The sequence below is a fragment of the Dermacentor andersoni genome, chromosome 6 (genome assembly GCF_023375885.2).
Source record: "Dermacentor andersoni chromosome 6, qqDerAnde1_hic_scaffold, whole genome shotgun sequence".
Classification (NCBI taxonomy): Eukaryota; Metazoa; Arthropoda; class Arachnida; order Ixodida; family Ixodidae; genus Dermacentor; species Dermacentor andersoni.
Window position 1 is genome coordinate 78780470 of NC_092819.1, and position 18419 is coordinate 78798888.

General features: G+C 44.6%; 1 protein-coding gene across 1 annotated transcript in view; it reads right to left on the bottom strand.

Moving 5' to 3' along the window:
- Rme-8 (receptor mediated endocytosis 8) overlaps positions 1-18419 on the bottom strand; it is a 157946-nt gene that overhangs the window by 134398 nt on the left and 5129 nt on the right. The window contains exons 2-6 of the mRNA XM_050171184.3: positions 18068-18284; positions 15541-15582; positions 8129-8329; positions 4629-4768; positions 4064-4127 (exon numbers count right to left, since the gene is read on the bottom strand). Of these exons, the coding sequence (XP_050027141.1) occupies positions 4064-4127; positions 4629-4768; positions 8129-8329; positions 15541-15582; positions 18068-18284 (664 nt within the window). The remainder of the gene's footprint in view (positions 1-4063; positions 4128-4628; positions 4769-8128; positions 8330-15540; positions 15583-18067; positions 18285-18419) is intronic.

Below are 18419 nucleotides of genomic sequence, written 5' to 3' on the forward strand. Positions count from 1 at the left end.
CATACATTTATTGTACTTCTAGTAGTCACCAATTAAAAAAATTGTGCTGTTAGCAGCGTTCATGTGACTGACCGTTTCTTTTGCATTTTTAAACACTGCAGTAGGAACGGTTACAAAACTGGCTGAAATACACATGCAAGTTAACTGCTCACGGCCGATAGCTATGTGCCCTCCAAATGATGCTGTGCCGCACTGCAGCTACTTTGAGCAGCATACCAAGCTTTCCCATAGAAGTCTTGTGAACAGAACAAAAGTATTAAAGCTCTGGTGACAGAAAAGCCTATGTACTTCCTGCCTCTGCTAATTGATTCTGTGATCAGGCTGCAGGCGCCACCAGATCTCAAAGGCCATGCTCTGCTATATACACTTGTCAGTAATGTGTCGATTGCCAAAGGCATGTGCATTGTCACTCTTTGGCTTTCAGTTCGTGTGCACAAGGTAAATACTTTCCTCCTTTGCTTTTTTTTTTCTGTGTTACTTTTACTTTTTCTTCTTTATGCAATGACCGCCGGTTCATAGGCTTGTCTTATACTAGTCTAATGCATTCTTTTTTTCATTGTGAACAAGCAACTGATATTTAATTTCAATAAACTAACATTTATTACCTTACTTATTTAAAGGGCCCCTGAAACGGTTCGGACAAATTTTGTAGACGCGTAGGGTACAGCTTAAGTAGAACATTCACACCACAATTTAAGTGAAGCGTTACGTATTAATGGAGCTTCAAGCGATTAGAAGTTACCCTCCTCCCTAGTCATGCTTTTCCTCCTCAACTCGTTCGCCGAGCGATCGGGGCTAAGCTCCGCCTTCACTGGTTTCGCGTCACGATGCGACGTCACATCGTCCGCTTCCGGTTGTTTTGGAGCCCGCCCCCGCCCGCGTGAAACCTCTCTGCTAGCCGCTTGGCCGTCGGACCAAGCGAGAGCTATCGAAGCAGCATGCGTTGCGAGCATTCTGTTGTAGCGCCGAACGTGTCTGGTATTCCGGTAACCACAGGCAAGCTGGTCATTTCGGCAAACGACTGGAGGCATAAACTCAAGCTGATGAAGGAACTTTAGCGTAGACGTACGTGCGGCCTGATCGGTCTGCACGGTCCAGCCACTTGTTGGCGCAGTGCTTAACCAGCCAAACAAATCGCTAATATTGCTCTAACCAAGTGTAAAACATTTTAAACATTTATAAAAACAAAGTGTTGCTGATTACACTCCTGCGAAAAATACACACCAGCAGCCAAAGAAGAATACACTTCGTTACTGCTACTGTGCATGGTTGAGCTCTGTGCCACCAGGTGGCTGCACCGTGCAGACCATTCGCATTTGCGATTCTGCTCATCCCATGGCTCATCCCGTTACGGCACAGTCAAGCGGCCAGACCCTGTCCCCTTGCGCTTGCATTTGTCCTAATACCGGACTCGCGAAACGCTATTCCGTTAGTAATTTTCCGGTGTAAAGTGACGGCCACAAACGCGCAAACCCTGGCGCCGATCGGATAGCGACAGTCCGATGCGCAGCAGCCAGCTCGCTCGTATGCTGCCTTGCAGAGGGACACGATGTCGCAGCTTGACATATTGCCAGTCGCTACGTTTGCAGTCCACAAAGCAACAAAGTCGAATCGTAGTGCTCACGAAAAGACTGAGACCGACTCTGACCGCGGAGCTCTCGTCAAAATGGAGTACGTTGTAACACAAGCAGACGACACTTGCTGTGTGCCGGAAGTGCTTAATTGTATTGAAAAGTCGTTCTTGTGCATTCTCTTTATGTTACTTTCTGTTTATAAAAACAAATGAACTAACATTCCAACTATTACGAAGATCATTTGTTTACCAAAAAGTTGGAAAAATTATTGATCACGCGCGCTGGTCAGCCAATCGCATAGCTCGCCCCACTGACGTCATATGGGTGATTTTCGTCATATGGGTAGGGGCGGCTTAAAATTCCGCCGAGCAGCGTGCTCCGATCGGCAGCGATGTGCATTTTTAAAACCTTATAATAAATTACACGCTTTACGCGGAGCACTTAGATGTGTCAATTAATGATCAGAAGGACCTACTCTAACGACTCAGTACGTTTGTAGAAAATCGTCAAAATCGTTTCAGGGTCCCTTTAATAAGTAAGGTAAGTGCCAATGTAAAGGTTGTGGAACACGTCAAGAAATGACTGATATTGTATATAGCGACCTAGGTCTTTTTTTTTTCGACAAAAGAAATGAAAAGAAAAACCTGCGAAATTTTTTTTAATGCACGTGACATAGCATCCCCACACTAGTAGTATAAGTGGTCTCAGACGCAAACGTTATCAGTGCATTGTGCATATTATAAAAGTGCAAACCAGGATCGTGGTCTTTAATGGTTTGGAAAGCAAACCGTTACAAGATCAAGCTACTTTGCATGTGATAGGGACCGAAGATGCGCATCAAAAACTGCTAGCGCGAGGAGAAAAAAGTGTGGTTGCTGCTTCCCAGTGCCAGTTTGATGAGGTTTGCGTAAAGATTGATGCAATCTTTGGTGTGCAGAAGCATTGTCATGGCCACAGAATTTTTTATTTGTTCTTTTTTATTTATTTAATGAGCTTTCTTTCTTGATAAAAAGTCTTCACGAATCTTAGGTTGTTTTAAATGCTGTTATCAGTCATTTATCAACATCATTCATAACTTTTTCATTGACATCTCATCAATTAGACAAACTTATCAGCTCAGCTAATTAAATGTAATCATGCAGAATGAACGAGAAATATTCACAGTGGCCACCATTAACAACGCCCATCATGGTACAGTGAGTGTCGTTCACATAGTGCCCACTGGTAATTTTTAATGCTCGGTGACCTTCAGTCAAGGCAGTAGAATACCGCAGAATAAATGTAAAGTGACGTACTCGTCACTGCACCTTTGCCAGTATTTCACATCATTTGCCAAGAAAAAGCTCCAAGATATTTTTTTAAAACAACAAAGGGATAAAAAATGTTCACTGGCTTTCCTGTCTGTGTCGTTGACCAATGTTTTGTATAAGCTCGATTATGCGGGCTTACTCGCAGTTCCGCCACAGGCGTCAAAGCCAGCATACTCTTAAAACAGCAACTAACATTTCGTATGCCAAGTGACGGTTTATTAAAATTTTTGGACTCAATCAGCGCAAGTTGCGTCATAAACATCGTTGCCACGAGCGCAATTTTGGAGGTTTGTGGTTTCGTCAAACGTTTAATTACAACCACAATTTCACCACTAAGGTTGACTAAATATGAAACATTACATCCTTGGCTTGCGTTCTGCGGCAGCAAGAGCCTGATATTGCGTGGTGTGGCCGGGCAGAAAACAGTGTAACACGAGGGCAAATTTGAGTGACGATTGCGGTTTCCAATGGATATTTGTGACCAAGAAGTTTCATAAAAGCAAGCAAGTTATTTTTCAGCTTGCCTCACTGTGATCCCGGTAAGTGGACGTGATGCATATGCAAAATAGATTTAGACACACATGGTGTTCACCCATTGATTGACACAGATGCACCAATAGGGCGCAATATTGAGTGCTAAAATATATAGCGAAACCGACGAGCAGACTGTATGACCTTATTCATTCAGCACGGCTTTCTTTTCGGACTGCCCCATGAAACGAGCGCCAGTTATAATAATCTTTAGCTGGTCCACATATGTGCAAATGCATAACACTTTTACAAAACATTCGTAATGGATTGTATAGCACGAAACGGTTTTCATTTTCGTGTGACCTAGTTACAATTATGCCACCAAACCCACCAACACTACAAAGTCGCTGATGCTGAAACGAATTGCTTAGGCTTGGACTGCAGCAGGGCTTATTTTTTGTCCACGTGCACCAAAGCATGGTACACAGGCATTTCTGCAATTTGCCCGCATCGAAATGCAGCCGCTGTGGGCGGAATTCAATCCCATGGCCTCGTGCTTAGCAGCAAATTGTGCAGCAGCAGTGCTGTGCCATTGAAAATCATGCAAATGGCACAGTGCTGCCATTTTAGAATTACACTTTTTTTTAATAGCTAAAGCTACAGCAGGTGCATGCCTTGTGAACATTCCTACGTAAGCGTGCAGCTTACCTCATGACGCGATGAAATCTTGTGAACCACGAACTCGCAGAGAGATGTGAGTGCCTCGTCAGTACTGCCAAAAAAATAAAAAATTTGGAGACAGTTGGAACGCCATAAGTTGGAACACCACATGTGCTACAGGAGATCCTGAATTGAAACTTCCGATGTTGGTCGTAGTGCCCGACACACAACATAGCAAATGGAGGGAGCAGTTCACCAGGACATTCCACAACTGCACAACACAACCTGCGATCACAGTTTTTTTCAATAAAAAGTTTCTAGCTTGCGCCAGGTGCAACTCTACACGTACCTTGCACTGTTAAGAACGGACATGCTCAGATGCTGGAACACAAGGACGACCAACTACGTACAAACGCTTGGCACATCAAGATCAGGTAGGCCACAAATTAGAGATTATCATGAAGCATGTTGAGCACAGACAGAATGTTCTTGGGTTGCGCTGTGTTGTGCCTGTCCTTCATGTTGTCCCATCTACAGTCAAGATGCTCCATCACTCGCTGTGTTGTGCGTGATGGAGAAAACAAGAAATACTGAACCAAGGATTGACACGCACCTGTACCGGCCAAGGCGGGCCTCTCGTGCTGACACCCGTGTCATTGGCTCCCGGAACGACAGCTGGACACCCACGTGCTGGCTGGCCCAGTCCACAGCACGCTTCATCAGCTCCTCTCTCTTTTCCACGATAAATACATGCTGCCATAATCAAGAATAAATAGAGAAATGGTTTCATGAATTCCACTGCATTGCCTGCTGTCAAGTGCAGATATCGCACGTGCAACCTCGACTTCGCGACACTGTTAGTCTGACCCTTTAAGTGTTTATTATTTTAACCTAAAGTGACCTTATCTAGCTATTTTACACCGAAGCTGTTAGCCTCTAGTTGGTCGGGATTTTTCTTGGCGTGCTCACCCAAAAAACAGCAGCTGGAAGGCTTTGTGTTTGAGTTTCTGCGTAAGAGAATTGTTTTCTCATATATTCAGGTTACAATCTGATGCTATCATATCTGCAGGTTTTGTGTAAGTCCAACTTAAAAAATTTTCTGACACATTTTACTTTGAGAGTTTCAATTAGGCTCATCCGGTGGAGACTGACACGCACGGCAGCGTGATCACATGATCCAGCACTGCCAGTGGCACAGAGAAATAAAAAAGATGCCAGGAGGGAGCATTATGTCACGCAGTCACCCTCCTCAAAATCTAGGCCCAACACCTGCACTTGGTCAAGTCGGTCCAGTGCACTTGAATCTAAGTAGGTTTTAATAATTTCACACTTGTTTTGGTACTTTGCTAAACACTGTGTGCACATTTTCTTCCAGTGTGCTTGTGCAAGTTGCACAAGGCAGCAGTGTATTTTGGCGTTTCTTTTTTGCCTCTTTAATTCAACCTGCCAGTAATCAGCTCAATTTTGTCAGTTCTGTTAACGTCGAATAAATGGACATTGATTGTATTAGTTAAAGGCTAACTTGGTGTTCTGCCAATTTTTAAGCATGGAAGTGGTGCCATTTCATCAAATGTGCTAAACAAGCTGATTAGGGCACCTTTGGTAAAAAAAAAAAATTAAATTATGAAGTTTTACGAGCCAAAACCACTATCTGATTATGAGGCACGCCGCAGTGCAGAACTCCGGAAATTTGCACCCTGAGGTTCTTTAACGTGCACCTAAATCTAAATACTCGATCCCGCGACCTCGTGCTTCGCAGCCCAACACCACAGCCACTAAGCAACCGCGGTGGTTCACACCTTAGGTAGTGACATTGATTTCTCAATACCAAAAGTGTCTCAGTTCTACAAAGCATAGAGCCTGCATGTAAACAGGCTGCATGCTTAGTGGAACATTGCCCACCTTGGGCATAACTTTGGCTATTCCCTATTTTCCCAGTGGACACATACCTTTCCAAGGGCATTTCTTTCTGAAGGAAAGCATACTGAAGTTGCACTGACCAGGAGATATACATGACACAAACTGCACCACGGCGCCTACATTTACATTTGAACATACCGTATTAAGTCAACCTTTATTATTTCGACCCTGATAGGACCGATGCGATTGATTGAATTATCCGGCCAGCCAAATTAAGCAAGATGCAGGAAAAATGTCAAAACACATCATTGATTCATTTGGCAGCATTCGCACGATTCTCACATGCCCCCGTATAAAATTCGTGCCCGCTTTTCGTGTGTACTAAGCAGAAAACTAACATATAAATGACACTGAAGCTCCTAACCAAGGTAGAAATCTAACACACTCACAATTTTTTAGGGAAAAATATGGACAAGTGTCTAACATGTATTTACACAAACCGAGAGCCGGTTACCTACAGTGAGCTTCGCCGCAATACAGACTTGTTAGGCGGCAAAGTATATGAACGCCGCAAACTCGTTTTCTGACGTAATTTTCTTGGGGAAAAAAGGTGTGCATTAGAATCGGGTAAACATTGTAGTCACGCATTGTGGACCATTATTAATGCTTGAAAATCCTCCTAGAGCAAGCCGGAAATAGGCACTTAAACTGCCGCTAAAGGGATCACTATTGAGGCCACCTTCGGGGTCAGGCATGTGTACACTGACTGGTCAAGTTCGAATTATCCAGAGAAGGCAAATTTTACAATCAAAATAATGAAAGTGTGGGCCCAAAGGAATGCACGGGCGCCAGCCAGGACCTTCGGTTGGGACATAATCAACCAAAAATCGAATTAACCAAAGTTGAATTTACGAAAATCGACTGTATCAATTTTTTAGTTCAAAGCCAGTAGTTATTAGTGTTGAATAATTGCAAAGTGAGTAGTTCGAATCGCTGTAGGGCATGCATAAATCTTTTGACATGCTAGATGTTGACAAATTCTTAAAAAAAATGGTTATTGCAAATAATGGAACAGTTCCATCCCTGGAATTCGTTAAAATTTAGGTACTGTGATTCAGATATTTTCATGCAAGAATTCAAGTTCGTGGTTTATATATATATATAATGCAAAACATTATTTTCAGGGTTTTGCGCAGTTTTGTGGTTAGGTATAGAGTCAACGTCCGATTTTTCGGACTTCCTAGGGGCCATGAAAATGTAAGAAAAATTGGGCAGTGCAAAATAACGAATACATGTCTTTTCTGCCTCCAAGGGCTCAAATCACCACAGGCACTTACGAAATAGCTCTAAAGGACTGCCATTACACTCACGGTGCTCATACTGTGATAGGATACGACGGGTGCAGGAGTTTGTAGTTAAGGGAAACCGTGACAATTACCCCTTCACACTTATTATGCTTCACCGCGTTACACTGCTGTAATGAGGCAAAGCTGACTTTCGGAAACCAGCATTATGCAACGCGCCATGCTTTCCGAGCTTCAATTGTTCCAATGAAAAAACACGGCACCGAACAGCAACAAGCTTGGTAGCGAACGTCGAAGTAGCTAGGCCTAGCGTTCTCGCGGTGGTGGCTACAACTGATAGCGGATCTGCGTGCGAGAGTGCCTGTTCGAGGCGGCGAAGTAATCAAAATGGCGGCGGTAGTGGCTTCAATTAAAGCCATTTCGGACCTGATGTCATGGCAGAAAGTCCGGAACATCGAACGGCAAAGGTTTTTTTGTTTTTTGCGTCTGAAGTTTCAGACATTCTTATACAACGACTATGGGGTAAGTGGCGGTGCCGTGGAGGCGCTCAAATTATCGGGCAAGACAGCAAAATCGGTCATTGACTGTATTTGAAATTTAACTATGGTGAAGGCTATGGGAGCGTTTCACATTCGCCTGTCATGATGCAGATGATGACGCAAAGTGCGACCTTGACTGCACAATACCAGTAGTTTAGGCTGTGTTGCGCAAATTCAGGGGTTGTGTTTTCAGGCGATCACTTTTAAAGATACTATTATTTTCACAAATTTCTTGGCACCGGATGCATCAAAGTATGAGGCCAACAGTGTTTCTGGAACTGTATGCAAATAGTGAGCTTGGAACAGGACCAGAAATGCTGTCAGACATAACTAAAGAATATCGGATATAACTAAGCTATCTTCTTGCAGAATGCGACTTCATTACAAAGAGGTTTGCATGTAGTGCTTACCAGGCGTTCGTGTCCAGTAGCAAGCACCAGACCTCCCGGTGCGTCTGATAGGGCGGCCATGCCCCGCAAATCACGGTACAGGTATGTGGCGAGGACGTGACCTTTCCGGGCAGGATCCCGCTGCACCAAACCCTGGCAGCCCAACTCCAGCTCCACGGTTTGCTCATCGTCCGACCAATGAACCTTGCGTGCCCGGTAACACTGCGTGCGTGCACCACCATCACCATGCAATCAAAGAAATAATTACAGTCAAGCCCAATGGTAATGAACCCAGATACAGCGAATTAAGCTCTACCTCAAACTGCCAAAATTTACTTTAGCAATATTCCAGCAATATAAACCCCTTAAAATAAATTCAAAATTGCAAATATGGAACTCTGAACATGTACAACCGGCGATGTGCTATGTAAAACACCAGCAGCCGCTCCTTATTTATTTTTATTTTTCACCCTTTGAGCATTTTTTACCATGCAACCATGTAATGAGAATATGACGCATAACCTGATAGAAAGGTATAGACTGTACTGAGTTGATGGGTTGCTTACACATGCTGCTGTAAGAATCTTATCACCATGGAATGTTTCAGTCCCATTGCATGCAGCTTTGTTTTAACGTGTATAATGAACTCATCATATATGCTCATATATGATGATTTGGATATTATCAAACTACTTGGTGTATAACTATTTTCCCTCATGAACCTCTTTGTTATAGCTGGGTTTAACTGAACAACTATCAGATGTGCAAAAATAAAAACGATTACAGAGAGAAGAAAGTGCCACCCAGAGGATTAAAATACTCTGCTCAAGACGGAAAAAGTGTGCATAGAAGGCCATCAAGTTAAAAAGAATAGAGAATACAGAACAGAAACAAAATACAAACATAAAACTTAGCAAAACTTGATGCTCCACAAGACAGTTACAGTCTGCTGAATATATGGTAGCGCAAAGATAAGAGCCCACAAGACAGAATATTGGAGAAGAATATTCGATACTGGAATTGCTGGATAGGTCGCAATGCCTGGTGTGTCCATCCATGATCAGTTCAATGAACCATTGTGTGGTGGCGTCACGGGCCCACCCTTGGGAGTGTACGAGAACAGCATGCTCAGCTTGGCATGTTCGATGAGGCCGCAATGTTGCCACTCAGCCAGTCATCATTTTGTACCACGTGCACTGCAGCTTTATCATGCACAGAGAAATGATGTCATGTAGAATTTTTCCATTGGATATTATTTTGTGAAGTGCTTCAAAACATGGACTCGGCAGGGATGAATTCGTCGCAGTGAGTGCTTCATGAACATTTGCAGTATTTTATATAGCCTGTGAAGCCGGTTCCGTGACGATGGTCTACTGCTGCGTGCTGCTTTCTAAATCTTGGCCTGGGAAGAATGTTGGCGCTTCATTTCATCAATTTCCGGTCGACAAACAGCTGTGTTCAAAATGGTAAAAAAAACATTTCAAGGGAAAATCTTATAATTAACGAAAAGTCAGCATCAACAGTAGTCTTCAGCAGGCACTTTCTTCAAAGTGATTATGCTGAAAGGTGCCATATCAGAAAACTTAGTTCTGGCACCGTGCCGACAGTACTCGAGGATTATCCGTCTTACAGGGCACCAAGCTCTAAAAAGCCTCACAAAGAACCAAAGGCTAAGGACCCCCCACCGCGATTTCAACCAAATAAACAAAAAGCCAATGAAGCAGAGTCGTCGCAGGACATTTCATGTGTGGAAGACTACACTAATGAGCGCTCTGGAAGTGTTTCCATACAGACCACCAACAAGGACCATCAACAAGTGAGTCATTATGTTTCACTGGTAGCGAGAGCGTATGCTCAAGTTTCCTACCACCGCTCAAGGTGCGGCAACCTTACTCGGCAAGTAAAAAAAGAAAAAAAGATTTCAGTGCTTACCGTGAACATTACAATTACGGCTTGGTGCAAAATATTGTTGAGGATTCTCACAAAGGAGAGAAGGCGGCTTTCCTATTGCATCAAATTCTAAGTTATGGTGTAAATGGCCCAACCTGCCCTGAAGATATCATAAGGGAATGTGTCATTTGGCGCTTTGCATCGCCGAAAGGATATGACCATGCAAGGGCATCAAACCTTTTGACACTGCCCACCAAGTGCACATTACAGAAACATGTTGGCCTTAGCCCGACATAAGGAATGAGCACTCCCATGAAAGAAAGACTTATTCTTGAGGCGTCGATGTTGAGCAGCAAGCAACACATGGCATCATTGATAATTGATGAGGCTGCAATAAAACCAAAGTGCTTGTATGACCGAAAGGCGGACACCATTTTCGGATTCAAAGACAGACCGAACGGCGCATTCTGCAGCGCAGAGGGGACCCTGGCAAATAGAGCATTGTGCTTTGTTCTTCAAGGTGTGACCGGCACATACAGAATCCCTTGTTCATATTATTTTATGAAGCAGCTGAGTGGGAGGGACCTTTTTGCCTGGGTCAAAGTCATAGCAGCCGTGGAGTCATGCAGATTTGTGGTGACTGATAGCGACCGATAACTACTCTGCAAACAATACAATGTTTAAGCTGCTGGGAAATGGTTGTTTGTCTACGAGCGTGAGCCACCCACGGGACAACAAGAGAGTTATCTTTCTGAGTTTCGATCCCTGCCACGTTCTGGAAAATATCCAGAGTCAGTTCCTTGAACGGACCCTTACTGACGTCTCGGGCACAATCACTAGAACATTTGTCCAGCGACTGTACGAGTTCCAGAAGGACAAAGCGGTGAAACTTGCTAGAAATCTGATGCAAAAGCACGTCTACCCATCAAATCTGGAGAAGATGAATGTGCTCCGAGCCGTACAAGTATTCTCGCCACAAGTGATTGCAGCAGTGCAGCATCTGCAAGCTAATTCTCATAGCGACCCAGCTACAAAAATCTTCATGGAAGCAGGCCCTACAATTGATTTTATGAAGAAAATGAAACAGTGGTTTGACATTCATGACAACCTACAGCGAGAGTCACTGCAAGATGCCCATTTCACAGCAGGAGAACCATCGATTGCTCTGGCTGGAAAATGAGTTTGTAAATTTCATTAAGAACGTCCAAGATCACTTGCATCAGGAGGGGATGCCTTCACGGACGAAACATTTCATGCCTTGTTATTCACCACAAAATCTACGATGCAGACGACACGGTACCTCCTAAGCAGGGGTGTCCGGTATGTCTTGAGGAGGAAGTTCAATGGGAAATCCTATTGAGGCTGTCTTCGGCCGACTGAGATCCACGCGTGTGGAGGCAATGACGAACTAGTTGCAAGGTCTGTCACAACAGCCCTTGAGCTCATTATCAAGGAAAGCGAGCTCTTAATGCAGCTTCACACGCCAGACATCACATGCCAGCCGAAAAGATGGCTGCACATGTACCTCAGGAGGTACTTGATGAACTGAATTGCCTAAAGGAACAGCAATCCAATGTCTCTCCATCAGTTACGTATGCTGGCTTGGCCTACGTTGGTGGCTACCTCGCGAAGTTCATCATCCAGTATGGGTGTGAAACCAGCGTGATGCTGCTCTCAACTACCAGCAAAGATAATGTTTTGTTTGAGTTGGTGAAACACCAAGTTTGGGTAGTGGCCTTCACTACCCAAACCCTAGGTTTCTTGTACTCCTGGACAACAGCGTAAGCTTTTTTGAGAAAGCTGTGCAACAACTCCCCCACAAAACATGCACGAAGTGCTGAATATTACTGTAACGCCCTACTTGGAAAATTCTCCTGTTCTCAGTTGCTCAGAAAGCCTCAACAACTGCCACGGCAGATGATCGGCACATTTGATTGCCGACAAGTTCCTTCGGCTACTTCTGGTCAACCACACAAAGGTTGTCACTGACAAGAACAACAAACCATCATCCTACTCGTCCAAGCCACCAAGAACGTATGCCCTGTCTGCACATAATAATACTCAAATAAACCAGCCGTTCTTTTATGGTCGTATGACAAGGACTCAGTTTTTAACTGTGCTGCAGCAACAAGCTCATTCACAAAAGGCACAGAAGTGGGGCACAGTAATCAATCAAGGGGGTCACTGATAAGAGAATGTGCATGTGAAAAATTATCAGGCCCCTTATATGCCCGTAACTCTGCATTGAATATGTAAATAAATTAGCATTATTTTCAGTACTCGTAAGAAAAAAACTTTTCCTAATTAATATTTATTTACCACCACTTTTCCTCGTAAAATGTGGAATTTCGGTAGACATTATTATCCTACAAAATTATGAGGTCACCGGAGGATGCTGAAATACTTGCATGATTTCCTAAATCACAGCAATGGGCAACGTCGTAAGTACTGATTATTCTAACGACAAGAGAAAATATTAGCTGACAGAATCAGTGGTAACTGATGCATGTCACCTTGAATGAGTCTCAGCGTAATGCGAGTGAGCAGAAGGACAGAGGTCGGTCGCCAGCACTGTCGCGGAATGGTGGTCGCACGTGGCAAACAATCCCTTTGACAAGGCCGTAAGGAGAGAGCGAGCAAGCGCACACTCCAGTCCGACCATGACCAAACATACTAGTGTCTGGTATTGGCAAATAGTATCTCTTCACAAGCCAAGCCAACAGTGGGCACCATTCTTGCACCACCATTTGCATAGATCTTTATCGCCAAAATTTCAATCTGCACATATCTTTCAACCGGTGCTTCTGATAGAGAAAATCACTGCCAGAAGCAAGGGAAAATTGCAGCTGGTTGATGAGCTTATTAATGTCTTTCTACAGGGCTTATGTGGAAGGAGCCTCTTCAGAAGCTTTCACGGTTGGGGACATATTGGAGTTCCTTGGTGTTGAAATTTTGCTTGTTTGTTCTAAAGCCAGTATTTTAATCCAGCTGGCCATTGAAGCGTACAGGTGGTACTTAACTACTTTAGAACAATGGTTTAAATACTTGGTCTTGCTTGCTACTTGGTCCAATTTGCAGTTTGGAAACCATGTTTTTAGGCGCTTAACTAGATTAGTAGCAGCCAAAGGTTTCCACCTGGTGGCTGGGGTCAGATGCATAAGTGGCAGCACAGTGTGGGCACTCTGACTAATAGTGTCAAGTAGCCATAAGCAAAAAGTCGGGCCCCACGACAGTGGACCTCCTTACATTTAGTATGCTTCCCTGCACAGCAGATATGCTTCACCGCGATACAGTTTGTATGCTCGTATAACATGTCTCTACTGCGGCGAAGCCGACTTTAAAAAAAAAAACAGCAATTTTCGGGGGTTCAAATATTTCGAACAGTAGAAGAACCTTCGAATACTAATATATTCGAATGGAAGATTCGAATTTTCGAATATTCGAGCACCACTAGGAAAAATTACACCCCGGCACTTCATGTCCCATGGATGCGTCCAATAATTGCCTAAAGTTGGAGCCTACCAGTGGTTAGAATAATGGGAATAGAATGGAGAGGCTAGATGTGTCCCTTTCGTAGAAAGCAAAAGGGTATTCAAAGCTTGTACAATTCTAGATGAAAAACATCAAGCTCTCTGCATGCCGACCGCTGAGTCAACAGCAATATTCCTGCAAAGCAATCAAATTAAACTCTGCCAGACCATAGCTAAAGCACCACAGCAAGAAACGAAGTGAAAATTTCCTGAATTAAGAAGCCCAATTCTTGGCACATGAGTGTTCATGCATTCCACCAAACCTTCACACATTCCACAACCTCATGTTCAAGAATGCCACAGCAACACCAGCAGGTGTAGCGAGTGATGCTCAGTCGACAAACCACAGCCAACACAAATGCACAACCATAGACTGCACTGTCAGAGACTTACGGTAAAAGAGGGCGTGCTGCAGGAATAGACCCTTTCATTCTTGTTGTGTTATCACTGCCTCATGCTATCAGCCCGAACGTGACATAGCGGTGGCGACAAGGAAGCGTGTTGGCGTGAGACGAGCAGACCCGCGCAAGCATGAGTGCCAGGCAGCCACAAGAGTTTTCAGATGTGGAAGGTATATGGCCGACATACCGTATTTGCCTGGGGGCTTACTTTGAAGCCCACAAAAGCGTGGAACCAATGAGAAAGCAAGCACTACTCATAACATTGCTCACGGACAGTGCAGCGTGAGTGGTCTAGGGGCAGGACCACCCAAAAAAGGTCGAGCTGAGCTATGAAGATGTTATTGGGCATTTGGAAGACCACTAGGTCCCATAATTTAATGAGATAGCTACAAGTTATGCTTTCATGAGCAGTCTTACCATCCTCTTTCGATCACAAGAAGATGAAACTGCTTATGACTTCATAGTGAAAATTACAAAGCTAGCGGGGAAGCGAAACTGGGAGATTACTGGAGTGTATGCTAACCGTTTGAGGGTCAAAGTTGTAAACATATGGTGCTGCAAATAAGTCCCAAATGGTCAATGTTGTATATTTATGACATCATCTGTACGTTTAAACAACATGCCAATAACTCTGTTGCCCAACAAGTGCTGCCACCCTGTGTCGACACAAGTATTTTTTTTTTCTTCTCGCACTCCGTTTTAATTCCATGCCTTCTTTACGTCAGTGTGTTGCTGACTGCTCGTGCATTCATGCATGTGCGGGCACACGGAGATTAGTTTTGGTTTCATCTCGCAGACTGTTCCCATTTGGCGTGCTCGCAAAGACTGATGTCTATCTGGTTTCGAATCTTTCAAAGGGTCACCACTAGATGCTCGCTCATTTATTGCCCACAGGAGTGTGATTACATCTGTCCATAGGTGGGTGCTGGTATATCCAAACTATGCTGCCATACATGTATGATTCTGCCATGCCTACGTTTTTCTTGCGACTCCGAAAACTAACTGCCCCTCATTGGCAATGGGACAAAAGAGTACTGCAAGTTTCCGACTTGTTTGGTTTTTTTGATGGGTGCACAACCATTAAGTTTTCTTGCATACACTCACATACACAGTTCGATCATGCTAGGGATGTGTACGCCTATTGCATTTCAGCAAGTGAGTCACACGGCGATTCCTTCAACGCAGACTACTGCCCAATACCAAATCAGAATATATCTATTCCAGTATATCTACTTTTTTTATTCTTACTATAAATATTTATGCAAGCACATCTGTATTCGTGAATAAACAATGCATGCTTACCTATGGAAAATATTTACGTGTCACTGTATGGTCACTAGAAAAATTTCGGTGCATTTTTTTTTTCGAAATAGGTCACTCTAAAGAGTAAATCTGCAATAAAAGAATTGATCCTGTATAGCTGCATTTGGTGAAACAAACTGCCCCTGAGGTGGTTAAGGGATAAAATTTAACAACACAACTTGTGTTATCACTATTTCATGTTATAGGCTCCAATGCAACATGGCAGTGAGAAGCATTGATTCAAGGAGCTACTCAAAGCCTTGCCGTACACTTGCAAAGACAAAATCAGCAAAATTGCCAGCGTGCTTACCGCAGTCTCTTTGCAAGGCTCAGCGAACAGGTGCTTGAAATCCTGTAAAGGGACAAGCAGGGAAGAGAACTTCAGCATCTTTACATTTATACACCACAATTAGCTTTTTCCACAACTTTTTCATGCACAGATATTTGTTTCAATGAAAGGAACTGAATATTCTTGAAGAAAGCTTTAAATAAAACTGACAAACACTGACAAATAAACAGGCATTAATTACTCGACAAGAACTAATATGTATATGAGATAGTCAACTTCTGTAACCATCATGCTGGAAACGGTTCCGTAACTCATCGAGCAACTGTGTCATCGGGCCTTATGCTTCTGCATATTTACGTGAAGCACTTAGCTATTGAATGTGCATGCTGCTCCTCGATCACTAGTTTTTTGAACAGATCGCACACACCTGACATCAAGGTTCCCAAGAAGCTCCATGGCTGTCATCAAGATGACAAAAAATGTCCTTAAAGGGATACCAAAGGAAAATATTGTTACGGAAGGATGAAAGAAGAGAGGAAGAAGATTGGAGACACTGGCTGCTGCATGTTGTTGGGGGTCAGCAGATTTTAGTTGATGAAACGGACCGCGAGAAGGCGGCCTTCTTCACGCTGGATGGCTCATATCAGTTCAAAGTCATGCCTTTTGGCCTATACAATGCCCCCACCTGCCGAAAGAAATTACTCCATCACCGAGCGGGAGTGCTTGGCTTTAGTTTGGGCTGTCGCCAAGTTCCAGCCATATCTGTACGGCCGCATGTTTTTGGTCATCACAGACTCTGCTGGCTGTCTTCCGTACAGGACCCAACTGGACGGCTTGGTCACTGGGCTTTGCAGCTCCAAGAATTTTCATTTAGTGTCCATTACAAGACTGGACGCCTCCACAAGGACGCTGACTGCCTACCGCAACACCGCGTGGATCCTCCCAATCCTGTTGCGCATGATCCGGTGACCTGTGTGATGGCTTTGACTGACATGCACGCTGAACAACAACGCGACGCATCCTTACAGTCCATCACCGGAGTGCAATCTGGCAGCATCAATGGCACGTACCGCATGTTCGTGCTGCCTGATGCCATCCTCTACTGCCGCAATATCAACCCTGACAGCCCTGAGCTGCTCCTTGTCCTTCCTAGTCATCTGTGACCCGTCGTTCTCGAACAACTTCACGATGCACCGACGGCGGGACACCTTGGAGTTTTGCATACATACGACCGCGTACGACACCGGTTCTTCTGGCCAGGTCTCTACCGCTCTGTGCGTCATTATGTCGCAACTTGCGAATTGTGTCAGTGCCGGAAGAAACCTCCCATGGCACCTGTCAGACGATTCCATCCCATTGAAGTTCCCTCTGAACCGTTCTTTCGCGTAGGCCTTGACTTGCCTGGCCCTTTTCCGACAATGACTAGAGGGAACAAGTGGATCGTTGTTGCTACTGATTACGCAACATGCTCCGTGATAACAAAGGCGTTGCCGACTAGTTGCGCAACTGACGTCGCCGATTTTCTCCTCCACGACGTCATTCGCCACCACGGTGCACCTCGACAGTTACTCACAGACCACGGCCACTCGTTCTTTTCTCGAGTTGTCGACGACCTCCTCCACTCTTGTGCCACTGGGCACAAGCTGTCTTTCATTTGTTTTCATTTCAGAAATACTTTGCCACAAAAAGTACTTTAATGCATCCAGCAGAAGCAGAGTTATTGACAATCAAACATGGCCTCCGCTGTACTCTTATTCATTCTTCAATGTCTTGCACTGCGAAGGCTACAGCGCAGTGGGGCATGCCCACAACACTCCACCTTATATATGTCGCTGTGGCGCGCAGTCCAAATTTCATTTTGGATGTTAGCGTAGATGCCACGACTGCCACCTCTGGTACCTACAACGTGCTAAACATAAGCCAAACACAGCTGTCCTCAGCAAGCCACAGTGCACTTAGCCAGCGAACTCGTGGTGGCATCCCACGACAGCCGCGGTATCTATGCCATGCAGCCGACCGCAGCTTGATGTCGGCTATCGGCCAATAGCAGCCGTCTAAGGGAATGACGAAATAGCGCGTCTAGAAGAGAATGAGGACAGGGCCTTCTGTTGAAAAGAGAGTGTTTGATAAAAAGGTGACTTCGCAATTCGCTTGCAAGCTCCACGCACTGTGTACGACAGCAAAACTTTGCCGAGATGTTCACAGCAGCATATGATACCCGCGGACTATGTTATCTCACCAAGCACGAAGGGTGGTTCAGGGCCCCTTTAAGACAAACCTTAAAGGCAAATATACTAATACATGCCTCTGGTTGAAATTGTTTCTATATGTAAGTAATTTTAAATTATTTAATGTCGCAGCTGTCCATGCATGGCTTCGAAAAGTCCAAGAAAGTCCAGAACGATTCCTAACAGTGGCAACTGCACATTTGAAAGAATGCATCTGGTGGCTTTTTGTGTTGACAATACACAAGGAGCCTTGTGTGCCTGGTTGACCACGATCTCCACTTAAGTCATCACATAATGGTTATTGCTCTTGAAGGTCTCACCAGTGCGCGGGTGATGATGTCAGCACGGTGTTCGGAGAGGAATCGCATGCTGTTTTCGCCCTTGCGACCCTTACGGAACGTGATGGAGAACTCGTAGCCCGCACCCAAGGGCTGGATGCGCAGGAAGTCACCATAACTCCACTGGTTGGTGATCTCCATGTAGGGTAGGCTGTAGGTACGGATGCCCTGGGTGCCCACCGAGAACACCCGCGCATATCTGCAAGCCGATCGTCACAGATTAGCACTTTTGTGGGCACAAAATTGTTCCCTCCACATGCTGACAGACAGAAAGCCCCTTATACAGAATTCAAAAAGCTCCTGTGCATTAAGACCCGGCAGCTACCAGCTATAG